The sequence below is a fragment of the Urocitellus parryii genome, chromosome 9 (assembly GCF_045843805.1).
Source record: "Urocitellus parryii isolate mUroPar1 chromosome 9, mUroPar1.hap1, whole genome shotgun sequence".
NCBI lineage: Eukaryota > Metazoa > Chordata > Mammalia > Rodentia > Sciuridae > Urocitellus > Urocitellus parryii.
In genome coordinates, this window is record NC_135539.1 from 142,519,671 (window position 1) to 142,537,278 (window position 17,608).

The 17,608-nt window shown below is 39.2% G+C and overlaps 2 protein-coding genes across 2 annotated transcripts in view; one reads left to right on the forward strand and one right to left on the reverse strand.

Annotated features, from left to right (window-relative positions):
- Positions 1–6,325, forward strand: part of F5 (coagulation factor V) — a 65,595-nt gene extending 59,270 nt beyond the window's left edge. Inside the window, exons 22-25 of the mRNA XM_026405243.2 lie at positions 367–511; positions 2,914–3,065; positions 4,281–4,463; positions 5,836–6,325. Of these exons, the coding sequence (XP_026261028.2) occupies positions 367–511; positions 2,914–3,065; positions 4,281–4,463; positions 5,836–5,982 (627 nt within the window). The 3' untranslated portion in view covers positions 5,983–6,325. The remainder of the gene's footprint in view (positions 1–366; positions 512–2,913; positions 3,066–4,280; positions 4,464–5,835) is intronic.
- Firrm (FIGNL1 interacting regulator of recombination and mitosis) overlaps positions 1–17,608 on the reverse strand; it is a 363,157-nt gene that overhangs the window by 340,305 nt on the left and 5,244 nt on the right. The gene's annotated exons all lie outside the window — the stretch shown is intronic.

Below are 17,608 nucleotides of genomic sequence, written 5' to 3' on the forward strand. Positions count from 1 at the left end.
TCATCATCATCATCATCATTATTATTGGTTCTGAAGATTTAACCCAGATGTGCTTTAGCACTGAGCTACATCCCCAGCCGTTTTTGTTTTTTATTTTGAGACAGAGTCTCACTAAGTTGTTTAAGGCCTCACTAAGTTGCTAACACTGGCTTTAAACTTGTGATCCTCCTACCTCAGCCTCCGAAGTCACTGGGATTACAGGTGTGTGCCACCACACCCAGCAGAAGTCAATTATATTTTAAGATCAAATTGATTCAAATAACTCAGACCCATGAAACTTAATATTATAATACTAAGTTAGATCAAAATATTATTATAAAATTACTGAGAATTATTACATGACTGATCTTTCCTTTGTTCTTCTAGTATTTTGATGGCAATTCAGATGCCTCTACAATAAAAGAGAACAAGTTTGATCCACCTATTGTGACTAGATATATAAGGATCTCTCCAACAAGATCCTATAACAGACCTACCCTTCGACTGGAGCTGCAAGGTTGTGAGGTCAATGGTAAGGCACAACCATGCATTATCTTCTCACTGAATCTCTAGGGCTCAAGATTGGGGGTTGTGCCTCCAATTCTAAGTAGAATTCTTAAATCTCTTCCATGAATTAGGCTTCCAGAAAAATCTCCATGATCAGAGACTCCTCTCAGGTAAACTCTTAGTGACCCACCATGGTAGGGTCCTAGGTTGAAATTAGCTCCATCAATCCATTATCATCAAGAAATACTTGAGATTCAAAGTTTGACTCTTCCAAAGTCTTCCTGGCTACACAGACTTTTATGTAATGAAAGTATCTGACCATGTTTCTAAGGTATCTTTCTGTTCAATGACTGTTTTGAAATCTGTTTTCCAACTTCATAATCACATTATATTCTCTTTTGTACCTGTGTAGGTACTCAAGTCTTTTCTTTGTAAGCTGCTGTCTTTTAGGGGATGTAAAAAGACCAATGGTATTTAAAAAAAATCTAGATAATCACAAATAGTCATAATAAAATTCTACTTCAGCTAGCAAGGATGCTTAGTTTTATCAACTATTCTTCTCTGATTTAAAGCAGTGCTGTCCAGCATTTTCCACTTCAAAGCACATAAAAAAAATAATATCATCTTCCTAACAATCTGAGCTAAACCAATAAAGCAACTGGCCCAGACTTGGCTAATCCTGACCCCACCCCAGCTGGCCCCCCAGGACTGGGGTGGAGGTGTCAGAACATAGGCACATGGGAAACTCACTGGGTCACTCCTGGTGGAAATTACAGCACACTCCCTAGGGATGGGTAAGGAGCAGGGATTCTTGGTGGAGAAAGCCGCTGAACCTTGGAATCACTTTCTTATCAAAGCAGATAATGGAGCAGAATACAAGTGACACTCATGAGGGATATGGATGTGGGTACTTTGCCAGTGTCCAAATAGCCCAGGATGCAACACCTCCATATAAAATACAACTTTTGTGCAGACAGGATTACTCCTTAAAATAGTTCTGTAAATCACTAGGGCTTTTTCTTTCCATTTGGTAAATGGTATATATTGTAGATTTGTTCAGATTATACAGTCAAATTACCCTTTGATGTTCAATTCTGTTAATTCATTTAAGACATCTCTTTTCTATGTAAGAAACATTACTTTGTTCTTACTTCACTTTCTTGTGTATAATTAGCATCGCAGTAGCCGTTCCTTTTACGATTTTTGTCACCCACCCCCAACTATCGATACATACCCCCCCCAACACACATACACAGAAAGTAAGGTATCACTTTAAAATATGAGTGCATGATGTACTAGCAAGAACAAAGCATCCCAGGGTGGGCAATCAGTGAGGTTCACTCACTAGCTATGTTCCTTACACAGCCTGGCACCTGGGAAGTTCAAGTTACACTTTGGCAAAATTCCAAAGGATGCATAAAATGAGTCACACTCAAAGAGTTGATAGGAAAATACTAAATGGTCACTACCAAGGATTTGTTGTACTCTCTTTGTAGCGTTTGTTAGGAGAACTAGAGTGTTTTCTACATACAGCCATGCATTGATTAACAACAGGGATATGTTCTGAGAAATCCACCATGAGGCAGTTTTGTCTCTGTTAAAACCTCAAAGAGCATCCTTCCACAAACCTAGATGGTACGAGCCAATCACTTGATGCCATTTTGATTGCATCATGAGAAGCAGAAAAAAGATGTGTGCAGCTGCTGTCAGCACAACATGACATATTCTTTACAGTAAGCTATTTTTATTACATAGAAGGAGTACATTCTAAATAATGGTAAAAAGTGAGTACGCAAGCCAGTAAATGTCACTATTATCAAACATCATGTACTGTTCACAATTGTATACACTGTACTCTTACACAATCAGCAGATCAGTCATTTATTTTGCCAGCATAACCACAAATACATGGATTACATGCTGTGTCATGACTCTGAGGGCTATGACCTCACCAAGCAACAGAAATTTTTCAGCTACATTATAACCTAATGGGACCTTCTGCACACATAATTGGCCATTAACTAAAAGGTCATTGTACAGCACATACAACACAGGGATAGTGCAGAGTACTGTCTGCCTCAAAGTAAAGACTGAAATTTCAGTCTCAATGAAGGAAGCAAGGGAATTTAAATATTTAGAACATGGTGTTTGGCGTCACAGTGAGTTTCAACTCAGTTTCTAATTCTTTTGGCTGTGTTATGTTAGGCAAGTTACTGTTCTTGCTGTATTTTTGTAAAATGGAGATATTATGAACATTAAATAATACACTTAAAGCCCAAGAGCAATGTTTAGCACAGATTCAATTTCAGTGTTGCGATCAATGTTTTTATTGTCACTTGGTTTAGAAGCTATTTCTTCTGCAGCATAAAACGCCATGCAGGGGATATTGGTGCTATATAATTCATCATGTTCCTTTTCTCTTGACAGGATGTTCCACACCTCTGGGTATGGAAAGTGGAAAGATAGAAAACAAGCAAATCACTGCTTCCTCGTTTAAAAAATCTTGGTGGGGAGATTACTGGGAGCCTTCCCTAGCCCGTCTTAATGCCCAGGGCCGTGTGAATGCCTGGCAAGCCAAGGTGATGCAGACCTTTAAAATGGAGTTGTGTTCTCCCCCATGCCCCAGAAGAAAACAATGGCCCCAGCACAGGGGGCAGCAGGAGTCTCCTCTCCTGTCTCTGAAGATTAAAATCCTAGGTCTGAGACTCTAGGACATCTGCTAATCACTAGCTGTAGCTCTGACTTTCGTCTCTGTGATTTGTGCTCTAGCCTTGACTTATCAGGAGGGGACAACATTTTTCTGCAAAGAGCCAGATAGAAAATACTTTAGGCTTTCTGAGCCATTCATTCTATCTTATAATACTCAACTCTGCTATCATAGCTTGAAAGCAGCCACATACATCACAAAAATGCACATGCATAATAGTGGTTTCCAGTTCCTGATTTAGACAACATTATAGTAATATAAAAAATAAAAACAGCTATCACCCAAAGCTTTCCCAGATGATCCTTTAGACCTGTACATTGTAAACCTTGTTACTCCACCCTCCACCCCTTCAAAAAATTTGCTCTCTAATATAGCTTGTTCTTAGTCTTTGTGATGTAATGAAACCCAAAGATGAAATGCTAATTTTAAATTTTTAGTTCTATCATTTTAAATCTGTAATTCTGGGACAGTTTCATTTAACCTTCTACTAGAATGAAATGGGTATATGCGTATACAGATATGTGTGTGTATGCACGTGCGCGCGCGCGCGCACACACACACACACACACACACACACATTTTGAGACACGGTCTAGCTAAGTTGCCAAGACTGGCTTTGAACTCACCATCCTCCAGCCTCAGCCTCCTAAGCAGCTAGATTACAGGTGTGTGCCACCTGGCCCATCATAGTATTTAAACAAACTCACTTAAGGAAATACTTTCAGATAATTTATAAATTTTCTGAAGGAAAATTAATTGCATTCATTCAGCAATTATTTACAGAGCACCAACTATATTCCTCACATTGTTGTGAATACCAGGAAATGAAACTAAATAAGTCCCTACCCTCAACCAGTAAGGTTTAAAACAATTATTGTGTAAATAATTATTGCACACTGTATAAAATACATCAATAGAAATTTATATATGTTGTGACAAAAACAAGAAGGAACAGGGAAGGCTTCTAAAAGACAATGAATCCTAAGGGTAAGACATAAAAGAAATACTCTGCATTTCTGAATATCTTGGTTTAAAAAAGCAAAGGCTGCAACATATTCCCTATCCATATGTTTTTATCATTTCATAGGCTAACAACAACAAACAGTGGTTACAAATTGATCTGCTCAAAATCAAGAAGATAACTGCAATTGTAACACAGGGCTGCAAGTCTCTGTCCTCTGAAATGTATGTGAAAAGCTACACCATCTACTACAGTGACCAGGGTGTGGAATGGAAACCTTACAGGCAGAAATCCTCCATAGTGGACAAGGTATCTTGGCAAGAGAAAGCATTCTGAAAACTAGGCCATGATTAGAAGGATAAAAGCACCTCACATTTTACAAATATGCACCAACTTGTACGTCTTTATGCCTTCCAAATCCTAGTTCTACTGGTGCCTGGTGTCTGCACAGGGATCAAGCACATCACCTTTTTGCCTTGACTGAGCCACTTGTGAAATAGTGAAGACAAAATACCAGGGGATGGTATGAGGCTTACTTAGTTCTGATTGAGAAAGATGGCAAAGGCATCTAGAAAGCCTTCCACTGTGAAGTGATACCACATTAACATTGCCTTAGATATACTTGGTATTTATGACTGATTGAATGCCCAAGATTATAAAGCTTTGTATGCCATATTATTATTGAACAAACAACTATTATCCTTTCTGATGTAGAGAATAGCTTTCTTGCAAGATTAGCTGCTCTTTTACATTCTTACATCTTAATAGGTGGTTTAAAATTCTACCAGAGGCAGCACCACCAAGATGGGCCTAGTATTCCAGGAAGGGGAATTTGTCTAAAGCCAGGATAAGAAGCTACACAGGGAGAGGGACTGAGAGCTACTTAATTCTCTTCAGGTGCTCAGCACTTATCTCTGTTAATGAATTTGTACTCATTTTTCACTTTTTAAACCCCTGGTTGTCTGTTTTATTTCTCACTATATGAGGTTGTCCTCATAACAGGGTTAGTAAGCATCACTGCCATAACCAAATAGTGACTTAGCTTCTGCAGTATGTGTCAATCTTGGAGAACTTGCCAAGGATCAAAACAAAATAAAACAAACACACAAAAACCTTACATGACAGTTTAGTTGAGAAGATAGAGAATATTCTAAAACAGATGAACAAAAATGCATGGCCATATTTTGATTTAAATGTTAGTAACAGCTAATCATTTATTGGTGTTCACTACCTGACACTACTGGCACTTGTCATGTGTATATTTTTAAATCTTCCATGTGGTAGAATTTTATTATCCTCATTTTGCCAAGAGGAAATGGAAAATCAGAAAATATAACTAACTTCTTCAAAGTCACACAGCTACAAAGGGGCTACAAGCAGAGATGGTTTTGCAGCTACTCCCCAGCACCATGTCAGATTTATTTTTCTCCACTTGACTCAGATAATTGGTGAAATGAAATCCTTTTTTTTCTTTCAATTTTTAATTGTTTTATTACTGCCTCTCTATTCCCCAGGTGTGAATCCTTAAAGGAGTCTGCCTGGCTTGGGATTTCATGACTGAGGATCATCTCTGTGAGGGCATTGTTTGATGCCCTCAGTTTCAATGAAAATAAGTTTTTTAAAATGTATATGTTTTATACGAATTATACCAATATTAAAGATTTTCTTATTTTTCTTTCAGATTTTTGAAGGAAACAGTAATATCAAAGGACATGTTAAGAATTTTTTCAATCCACCAATCATTTCCAGGTTCATCCGCATCATTCCTAAGACATGGAACCAAAGCATCGCACTTCGCCTGGAGCTCTTTGGCTGTGACATTTACTAGAGCTGATTATTTGAAAAACCAGAAGAGACTCTTTCAGACCTCCAATCATTTAGAGTGGACAGTGTGTTTTATGGCTATTTTAAATATTAACATTTTCCCATTATTTCTCTTTTTTTCTATTCTATTAGAGAATAAAATTTTATATAAGAAATTTTTATAATGCAATTCATTGTTGCCATTCAATGATTTAGTGGCTATTATTTCTACATTCATTTGAATATAGATGGGAAAATATCATGAACCAACAAAAAAATGACATCTTTCACAATGATTAAAAATTCTATATAAAGAAATATTCATGTGGTTAATATGCTTCATTATAGCTTTTTCAAATCCCATATGCATTAATAAAAGAAAGATTACTTTATAGACCTGGAAAACTTTCATTCTTTTGTTTTGCTTAAAAAAATAACCTATGACTTATGCGCAAAGGAAAAAGGATTTTTAAAAATGGTTTGTTGCTCCTGATAGCAGAGTGAAAGACAATGTTGCCATGTGAAATGATAGGAGTCTAAAGTGCCCTGTCTTTCCTGTATGATGATGATCTGCTCCTTCTACATGAGCAAAGAAAGAAACATGATTTTAGTGTCCAACTGAACTTGTGAATCTGTCCTGGTCTCCCTTGGGACTGGCTGCAAGAATTAATGTTCAAACAGTTGTTAGACATTGTTATGGTTTGCATGTGAGGTGTCCCCCAAAAGCTCATGTGTGAGACAATGCAAGAAGGTTCAGAGGAGAAATTATTGGGTTATGAGAGTTTTAATATGATTAGTGAATTAATCCCCTGATGGGATTAACTGAGTGATAACTGAAGGTGTTAGGATGTGGTTGGAGGAGGGGGCATTTGGGGCCTGACTTTGGGGTATATATTTGGTATCTGATGAGTGGAGTCTCTCTCTGCTTCCTGATGATCATGTGAGCCGATTCCTTCCACCACACTCTTCCGTCTCACCTCAAGCCCTGAAGAATGGAGCCAGCTGTCTTTGGACTGAGACCTCTGAAACCATGCACCCTCAAATAAACTTTTCCCCCTCTACAATTGTTCTAGTCAATCTTTTAGTCACACCAGCAAAAAAGCCGCCTAAAACAGACATGAAGCAAAACTAAAATAACTATGGGAGAAATAAACACGTGGCTTTGGCTTCATTCTGGCTGGCGTTGTCTTCTCACAGGTTCACCTAAGGGAAGGCTTATACCTGTAACACATTATTTAAACTGCTGGCTTAAAAGCAGCTGTTCCTGCTGTAACTGGCCCTTGGCCAGAAAGGCAAGACAAAGGCTGCAGCTGGAGTTATCAGGAAGCTCAGCTGAGTCTTCTCATCCTCTCCAAGTAGTTTCAGGTCTTCTCCTCACAACATGGCTTCCACACATGTCTTCTGATGTCTCCAACAGGGTAGGTGGACTTTTTATAGGTGGCTCAGGCCCAATAAGCAGGTGTTTGAGGATTAGGAAACAGATGCTTCCAGTATCTTGGAAGGCTGGACCCAGAACAGGTGCTGCCTCACTTCTGTTGCATTCTTTTGGTTAATGCAAGTTAACAAGAACAGGTCAGGCAAGATTCAGTGTAGGAGGAACTACTTAGGATGTGCATACCAGAAGCCATAATTCATTAGATCTTCATAAACTAACAGAGTTACCTTCAGGTGGGGTGAGCCCTGCAATGAACATGAGAACTTCAAAGTCTCCCAAACACTGGCTTTCTAGTTTGTATTTCTGTTGTTTCTTTTATTTCATGATTCATGTCACTGATCCACCACAAGTGCTCTAAGTTTTTCATTTTGTTAAGAGCAAAACACAGTGTCTGAGAAGGGAGGGGTAAAGGAAGTAGGAAAGACGGTGAAATGAGATGGACATCATTATCTTAAGTTCATGTATGAAGACACGAATGGTGTTACTCTGTGTACAACCAGAAATATGAAAAATTGTGCTCTATATGTTCAATATGAATTCTAATGCATTCTGCTGTCATATATAACAATTAAAAATTTTAAAAGGAAAATTTTAAAAAGTGTCTGAAATTAAAGGAAATATTCCCTTTTATCTTCAGAGCTGGTCTCACAGATGTAGTCTCTGTTCATTATTAACACAGGGCCCATGTTCAGAAAGACCCCATACTTAGGTCAATACTGCTGTTATCCTCTTGAAATCCTTAATTTTTGAACAAGAAATCCAACATTTTAATTTTGCAACGAGCACCTCAAGTAATGAATCTGCTCTCTACTGCAGAATCAGTCAGGATTTCTCTCGATCTAGAAGCTACTGAGGCATAAAAGGGGCAATTAAAGCATAGGGCATGGCATAATAGGAAGGGAAAAGATGGCAATGCAGCCATAAGGTCCGATTTTGTTATTCAATATGTGAGAAAAATAAGGGCCCAAAGGTAGCAATTTTCCCAAGACTGTTTGTTGCTTAGGAGTGTCAGAGCTAAGACTGGAAACCAGATGATCATACTGCCAGCTTCTCTTTCAGTCTCATTTCCCTCCCATAAAATGGAACTTACATTTATGATTCATGCCACCAGACAGGTAGAAATGAACATTAACTAATGACTGTTAATTGAGCTGGAAAACACCATTTGAAGATGAATAAAATGTTTGGGATACATCTGATTTTGAAATGAAAGACACTTCCGGGCTGGGGATATGGCTCAAGTGGTAGCGCGCTTGCCTGGCATGCGTGCGGCCTGGGTTCGATCCTCAGCACCACATACAAACAAAGATGTTGTGTCCGCCGATAACTAAAAAATAAATATTAAAAATTCTCTCTCTCTCCCTCTCTCTCTCTCACTCTCTCTAAAAAAAAAAAATCTTTAAAAAAAAGAAAGACACTTCCAATTTTTATTCCTCTCTTTGAAGTTACTTAGATGCAATTACAACTTTGTCTGCATATCCTCCACTGACATAACATACATAGCTGGTTTTATGGAAAAGAGTGAAATGACTCAGAGAGAAATCATGACTTGGGAGGAGAAATCAAGAAATAAGACCCTAAACATTATTAGTCATTCCAACTGAAAGTTGGGCAAGACAGGCTATGAGTGAATCACAAATACAAAAGGGCTTCAAGAAACATGGGGCCATTTCTTCAGGATTATTTCAGAAAATTCCAGGGTACTTTGAAAATAAGTTTGAATAAGTACCATTTTCTGAGTTTGGGACCATTATACCAATCTCAAGTAAAGCATTAGCCAAATAGTGTAGATCCTCTCAAGAGCCATGAATATTCCACCATTTGTTTCTCTGGTTATACCAAGAAGGAACACTTCACAGGCAATAGATTATGGCTGCACAATTGGCAATGCCCCAAAGCAGTGAGCCTAACACATAGTTAAAAATATCTAAGAGTTCCACGATATCTTTCTTTTTCATGTTTATCTCCCAATAGAGAGACAAATTGTATGGAAAATTCTGAATGACGAATTCTTCTAAGTTCTTATGTTCTTGTAGCTTAGAGTAGAACAGGCAGTGAGACATAGACAAAATGACTATGTATGGAGTGACACTTACATGGTCAATGCCTGGGTAGCAGAAAGATTTTTCATACCCAGGTATTGTGCTGGGAAAGACTACAAAGCTTTAAGATTTTTCTACCTCTGACTTGCATGAACTGTCAGCACCAAAACATATGCATGTATTTTGCATTTTGGTATATAGGAAGAAAACTTAATAATTTTAAGTTTTTTCAGTTATTAAATTAAAACAATAATTTTAATTAACTTCTCTAGATGTACTAACATTTTAATTTGTTCTTTAAAAATATTAAGATATGCTATCTGCACAATATAGCACTATAATAAGCTTTGGAGGTGAGAATACACGAGAGAAATAAAAGACTTCTCTGGTTCTTTCAGAGAAGTCTTTTATTTCTTTGACAGAGAAAAGCAGAGAATATAAGCCTACTAGCCTAATTGATTATACTCTAAGGTTTAGAGGTGGAGTGAGACTTTGAAAGCTTCTGGAGAAGATTTAATGTAGGTAACCGGAAGGGAAGAATAGATTTACACAATGGCCATTTGTGTAAACCCCAGAGGAGCAGAATGGCCTAGGGATTGATGAAAACCGAAGTATGAAAGCTTTATGCTCCAACTTGGGACCTTGTGAGCTTCCTCAAAATACCCACCAATTCTCCCTATCTCTCTAACACAATCTGGTAACACACCTCCCTTTACTTCCTGTACCATGCTTATAAATCCAGAGGGTCTATAAGGTCAAAAGAAACAACAATAGCTACTTGAGTAGACCCAGCAATATTGGGATGGGTAAGAGAAACCCACAAATGCAAGATACCCATAATCTGCAAGTTGTGAATGATTGATGGTGATGATGAGATTGAGAGCAGGTCGCCTTTGGAACATTATGGAAGATGATTTTGTTGAACATGATTTTAGTTTGCTTAGGGTGACTGCAGAATGGCACTGGAGTGGGGAGAAGACAGATAAATGTGTGTCATATGTGAGGAACTGACAGACAGATGAGATAATCACAGGGGATCTTTGGACAATGACAAGAGTTGAAGGTGCTTATGTAATGGTTTTATTTTGCTTTAGCACTAGTCCACATCTGAACCACTCCCAATTCATCAATTCATCTGCACTTTCACATTTTGCACTTTGGGACAGCTTCTCAATGTATTAAGGGTGATGTACAGATAAATTTGTACCCCACCTGCTTTTTATTGGCATGAACCTTGGTTACAGGTTTACTACTTTATTTATCTCAATTGTCTTGTATCAAAGTTCCTCAGGTACATTCCCATTGTGCAAACATCACCACCATCCACCATGCATTACTTTTTATTGCTACTCTATTTCCTTTAACGTGATGCTTCTCCCAGGAGGTGGTGTTTAACTGCACTTAGAGTTCTGGGGACTTGCACACAGGTCAATCCTTAATTATCCACTAAACAAATAATTGAATAATTCGCAAGGACTTTCTTCAGTGAACTTAACTGACCTGATTATGTTTTTCTCAGGAGTACAGACAATTAACATTAGTTTACATACTGAGCCTAGACCTCATATGAGATTTAGAAAAAATATCCACACACAAATTGGAAAATTTAAATAGAATTAAGTAACACATTTCTCTACAAAAAAAAAAAGTGATTGGTTATCAATGAAGCAGTTGAAACCCAGAGAGGTGAATAATTTTTGCCAGAGACTAAATCAGGAAGAATGGTCAGAATGCTAGATTGTTGTATGCACTGTGAAAACTGTACTTCTTTGCAATGCAGCAAATAGGTCATTAAGAGTTATTGGCTAGTGATGATTGTGTGGTTTGCTATTTGCCAGGTACTATAAAGCATCCTCTCTGCCCTCTCAGCAGCCAATATTATAAATTTAAAATGCTCATATTTCCTTGGGTAGAAAGCTAATTGAAAAGTCAGTGCTATTAGTAAAAGTAAAATCCCAAATGATAACTTAGTTTTAGTATATATGGATAAATAGTATTTATCTCTCATCTCATCCCCCTAATATTTCAGGTTGCGTAAAAAATAACATAAAATACTATTTGATAACATATGCTAAAGTAGGAGAAAAAGCAAAACTAGAGATAGAAACATAAACAAGGAGTAGAAAGAGGCCACCATGAAAATGCTTGCCATTATGTCCTTGATCTTGCTCTGAATGAACTTGGGGTCAACTGAGGATTTTTAATCGCCAATGCAGAAAGAAAAACCTTATTAGTTATATAGTACAATGTCCCCAAAAATATTCAAAAGCAGCACACTTTCCTTGAGACTAAAATTAAAAATAAATTTCTCCCAAAGGTCCATAGAAAGAGGTCACTATGTAATGTGCACCATGCCTTTAGCAAGAGCAGATATTGTCTGTTCCCTGTGCAGCCCTCAGAAGTTGAAGACTTCCACCAAAGCACCATTCAGTAAAGCAAGTCTTCAGAGGCCACTCTTCTGTGGTTAACTGCTTGGCTCCCTGCTGGTCCAGCTATGCCAAAGGTAGACTTTCCAGGCTGTAGTGTAGTTTTCCTTCAGACCATGGCTCCTATTGTAAATACCAGATGCTCTAAGTCATGATTTTTGTAGGCATTTGGTGGCAATGAGCTCAAGCCTGTATATTCTGCAAGGTATAACAGCTACATTTTGGCAAAGCTGTTGTTTTCTTGTATCAGATTCTATTATAAGCAGTAGAAGTCAAATGTTTCAGAATGATTAATGAGGAAAATATGTAAATTGAGAAAATTATTTCCATTATCCTAACTTCTTTGCTACAAGATAGAAAAAGAGAACCATTTTATTTTGGTAGTAAATACCTCAATCTTCCATAGATAGCAACAAAGATATCAACATTCAAATGTTATATGTGTAGACATGATCTGATTCTTTTATACTTCATTTAGTACATATTAGCCATTTCTAGTAATCATCTTTCCTGAAAATGAATATAACACATTTGGAGTCTTTCAACTCAATTAATCAAATATTTATTGCAAACCATTTATAGAAACAGGAAGTTTTAGGTACAGAGCACCATCTGACAGAGCCCTACTTATTTACAAATTTCTAATTGTTTTATTTTTTATTTTTGTTCCAATTAGTTATATGTGATAGAATGATTTTAACTCATTGTATACAAATGAAGCACAACTTTTCATTTCTCTGGTTGTACATGATGCAGAGTCACACCATTTGAGCAATCATACACGTACACAGGGTAATAATGTCCATCTCATTTCACCATCTTTTCCATCCCCATACCCCCCTCCTCTCCCCTCAATCCCCTCTGCCCAATCCAAAATTCTTCCATTCTTCCCTTGCCTCCCCCCCCCCAACCCCCAGCTTATGGATCAGCATCACATCAAATTTCTAATTGTTAAAGCTCCATTTGACTAAAACATACTATTTCCTTCTTAGTAGCTAGTTTCCTCCCACTCCCAGTACTTGGGATTGAATTTAGGGAACATTATTATTGAGCTACATCCTTGGCCCTTTTTGTTTTTTATTTTGAGACAGGGTCTTGCTAAATTGCTCAGACTGGCCTCCAACTTTTGGTCCTCCTGCCTTGGCCTCCCAGTTGCTAGAGTCACAGATATGCATCACTGTGCCCGACCAGAGGCTAGTTTCTTAACATTTTGTGGTTTGTTGTCATACACTCTAAATAAACAGCTTCTCCCAGATTTGAAATCATCTGGACTATACCCTAGATTATGAAACAAAATGCAATAAGCTTCCTCAACCAGGTGTTTGTTTTAGGAAGGGACCATTTATCACAGCTTGTAAACACAGGTTTATAGTTAACCTTTTTCCATCCTCCTCCCAACACACCCCTTCCCTAACATGTTACTCACTATACCTTTTCAACATTCACAAGATAAAAGGTTTTTCCCTATTTCATAGTAAGAGAACTTCTTTTAAAATAATTATGTTTGTTGCTTATTTTACCAAACTACATTTAGTCCTCCAATGCCTAGCCACCTTTAAAGTACTGCCCTGTTTAAACCTGATGTCATGCTTTTAAAAACCCTTTCTGACAGTGTTCTGTTGTTCCTCAGATCCTCAATCTACATGAACATGGAGGACATTAAGTGTGGTCTTCCAGAGCCTTCTCTAAGTCTGTATTCCACTCTACCTCAGCAGCCGGTTCCTGTGGGCAGAACCTAAGCCACAGCCTCAGAACAGGCCTACAGAATGTTGAACCCCGTTTGGGCCAGAATCTCCCCCATGCCTCAGCCCTCATCACCCCTTAGACTCAGCCAGGCCCTCAGTTCCCTCAGGCCCTCTGCGAAATCACACCTCAGGGCTCCCTCAAGGCTTCACTTCTTTAGCTAAGCTGAGCACCCTGGGCTCATCAACCTTGCTTACAGACACTTGGGAAACTCTTGTTTCTGTCCTTTGCCCTTCTCCCCACCCCTGAGAAGTCTCCAGCCCAGCTTCCTCCCTGCCACACGGGGCTGGAGCACAGGAGACTCAGCCTGGCTGCCTCTGCACAGGGCATTGAGAAGGTCAAGGCACCTTAACTGAGACCAGTTGCTTGGGTCAATTATGTTTCTACAAATTAATATTTGATGACAGAAATCAACACACCCTTGTTTCAGTTTATTCAGAATTTCTCAACATGTGACTCATTCACATGTGACAGTGAATGCTACTTTCAGAGGTTACAAGAGGCCATGTGCTTTTATAAAACAGTACTTAACACATCTCCCCTAAAAGTCCAGATGCATTCTTTAAAAAAAAAAAAAAAAGTGTTTCAGGAAAAAAAAAAAAAAGTTCTTTCACTATTGGCATGGCTAAATAGTCCAGTTAGTTCTATTCTCACGTGGGTGGAAATCTGATTCCAGGACACTGAGGAGGCTGCTTGGCTGAGTCACAGATGGTGCATACAGGGCTGCCATCTCATTGGTGACTGTCTGCTCCCAGTATGCCTCTGGCAAGCTCCAGAACCTCCCTGAGAACTTCCCAAGTCCACACCCTGCATCCTGGGCCAAGTGAGTAATAGTTCTCAGAGAAAAATCCTACAACAGAGCTGAGATGAGCACCTCCATGTTAGAAGTTCACAGTCCTGAGTAAGCCCTTCCCAGCTATGCATACCTCTCACAGCTGGCTAGAAGCAGGCTGGACCCCTCCCCTTTTCTCCTCTCCTATCCAGGTAGGAGCCCAGCTGCTGCTGGCTGAGGAAGGCAGTTGTATTGATAAGAAGGGGAGTACAAACAGAATCTCATGCCGGGTCAGACTCTGCTCATCATACCCTGGATACTCAAGGTCACTGGTGTTGAGAGATGAGTCCTCTTCCAGGACGAAATCTGTTGCTGCTGCTTGGCTGCAATCACCCAGCTGAATCAATAGAAAACTTCCTGGTTCTCTATTGAAAGACTTCCAAAAATCACCTAGCTCCTATCTCCACAGTACAGGAATCTGAGTAGCAAAGTATAGACACTTATCCAGGGCACACAACCTATTTGTAAAACAACCTGAGCTAGAATTCATGGCTCCCACTTCCTAATCCAGTGCATTTTTACTACAATAAACTTCCTCCCTAGATTGGCCTGTAGAGTTGTTATGAGGTTCATAGACTCCTACCACCCAGTTGGGTGATGGGTGAAAGCCTTTTTTCTAAGAAAATCAGTTTCCTTTTCTTATTGATCCTACAGGTTATCGGTGTTTATAAGACATTTTTGTGAGAAGTGTTATAAGTTGGCTAGTTTTTAAACTTTCAGATGGAACTGCCACGAAGATGGCTTTTGGAGGTCCAGGAAGGTGGAAGGAAAGGGAAATTTGGGAGATGGTCCACACTGGAAGGAGATTTTTTTTTGCCTTGGGCATCGACATTGAAAAATGCCAGCATTCAGTAGCGGGTAGCCTCCTGAAGATAGGATTCATAAAGGCTTCACTATGTCCACTGTGGCTGTACCATTCCAAATCTTCCATTGGCACTTACTCTATTCATTTTCAACAAATTTGTGCTGAGTGCTAGGACTGATATGAAGATGAATAAGACATCTGCTTCGAGGATGTTACAGACTGGTAAGGGGCAAGAGAGACAAATGTGACAGCTGTCTATATACTACTATATAAAAGGGGACAGCGGATGGAACAAGTGCCCAGGAGGTAACAGAGGAGTGGGCCAAGAGGAAATGACACCTCATTCAGTCATTCAACAAATGCAGATTGAGTGTGATCCTGCTGCTGAGCACTATTCCAGATCAGCAAGCAACTGTGGCTGTTGCAGAGTGTTTATCCTGATGTCTGTTCCAGGGGATGGGAGAAGCAAGGAAGCAGGTAACATAGCAAGTAGTGATTGGTGATAAGACAAATGAAGCAGACCAGAGGACAGAGACTGGCCAGCATGGGACACACATTATTTTAAGTAGGATAAAGTGATAATTAGGCAGAAATATGAAAATAGGGAGTGAGAGCATCATACACATATGTAGGAAGAGAGTGTGCAAGGCAGAGGAACAGCAAGCACTAAGGTCCTCAGGTGGGAGTGTGCTCGCTGAATGCAAGGAATGAAGAAGCCAGTGTAGCTGGTCCAGAGTGGGAAGACGGAGAGCAATGGGTCACAGTTACACTGAGGTGGAGTGAGTAGACCAAGTAGGCCTCGCAGGCTGCTATGGTATGAATGCCCCATCAAAACTCATGCTGACATGTGATTCCTCTTGTAAAGTATTAAGAGGTGGTGATAGGTAGGACCTTTAAGAAGTGATCAGGTCATGAACTCTATGCCCTCAAGTGGATTAATCCATTCATGGGGCTAATGGGTTTATGAGTTAATGAACTGTTTCAAGAGTGGTCTGTTAATAAAAGTTAGTTTGGCTCTGGCTCTTCCATGTGTCCCACTTACCACACGAGGCCCTAAGCAGCCTTGGGACTCTGTAGAGAGTCCTCACCTCAGCAGAAGGGCCCTCACCAGATACAGGCAAATGCCAGCACCATGTTCTTGGACTTCCAGAATCATAAGCTAAATAAATCTTTTTTTCTTTATAAATTACCCAGTCTGTGGTATTCAGTTACCACAACAGAAAAAGGATGAAGACACAGGCCATAGTAAAGCAGAAGAATAGCATAGCTAAGCAGAAGAATGGCATGATCTGCTTTAGGCTTCATGGCTACTGTGGGGTAGACATGAAGGGAAAAGGTGGGGTCCCAAAGGGAATGAGGAAGATACTGCATCAGTCCAGAGGGGAAATGAGGATGGCTTGGCTGAGGGTGGTAGTGGTGGAGAAGATAAGACTCCTGAAAAAATATTTTTAAAAATTCATATTAGTACAGGCTAGTAAAGAATGAGATTGTAGGGTTTATCAAAAGTCAGAAATAAGGAGTTTCTGCTTTATTCAATAGCACAAAGGGTTCTTTTTAAAATATTTATTATTTTTAGTTGTCAGTGGATTATTTATGTATATATATATATATATATATATATATATATATATATATAGTGCTGAGAATCAAACCCAGAGCCTCACACATGCCAGGCAAGCACTCTACCACTGAGCCACAATACCAGCCCAGCCCAAGGAGTCTAATCAGAGATCAGAACAAGGGTAATATTAGGTTTGAATAAGATCATTTGAACTGTGGTACAGAGATTGGCCTGGGCTAGAGAGATACTAGAGGCAAGAAAACTACAATTGAAGCTGCCCATGGTGAAGTATGCCTGTAATCCCAACAGTGTGGGAATCTTGAAGGCAGGTGGATCACAAGTTCAAGGCCAGTTTCAGAAATTTAGCAAGTCCCTAAGCAACTCAGTGAGACCCTGACTCAAAATAAAAAATAAACAGGGCTGGGTATGTGGCTCAGCAGTTAAGTGCCCCTGCATTCAACCTCTGGTACTAAAAAGAAAAGAAAAAGTAAAAAAGGGCTGGGAATGTAGCTCAATGGTCAAATGCCTTGAGTTCAATAACCTGTACCACAAAAAGAAAAAAGAAACTGACAAATCTAATAAACACAAGTAGAGGATTAAGGTAGTGGTTTAAGTATATCTGAATTATGGTTATAACAGGTTGGTTCTTGTTGGGTATACCAACTTTTCACAGAGGATGGAATTTTTTGAGATAGATGAGTGATGGCAGCATTCCAATTTAGGTGTCAAAGGGTGATGGAAGACAGACAGAGTCAGGAGGGAGGAATGAAGCTACACGGTGAACACTGGGAATGCTCCAGAGCATTT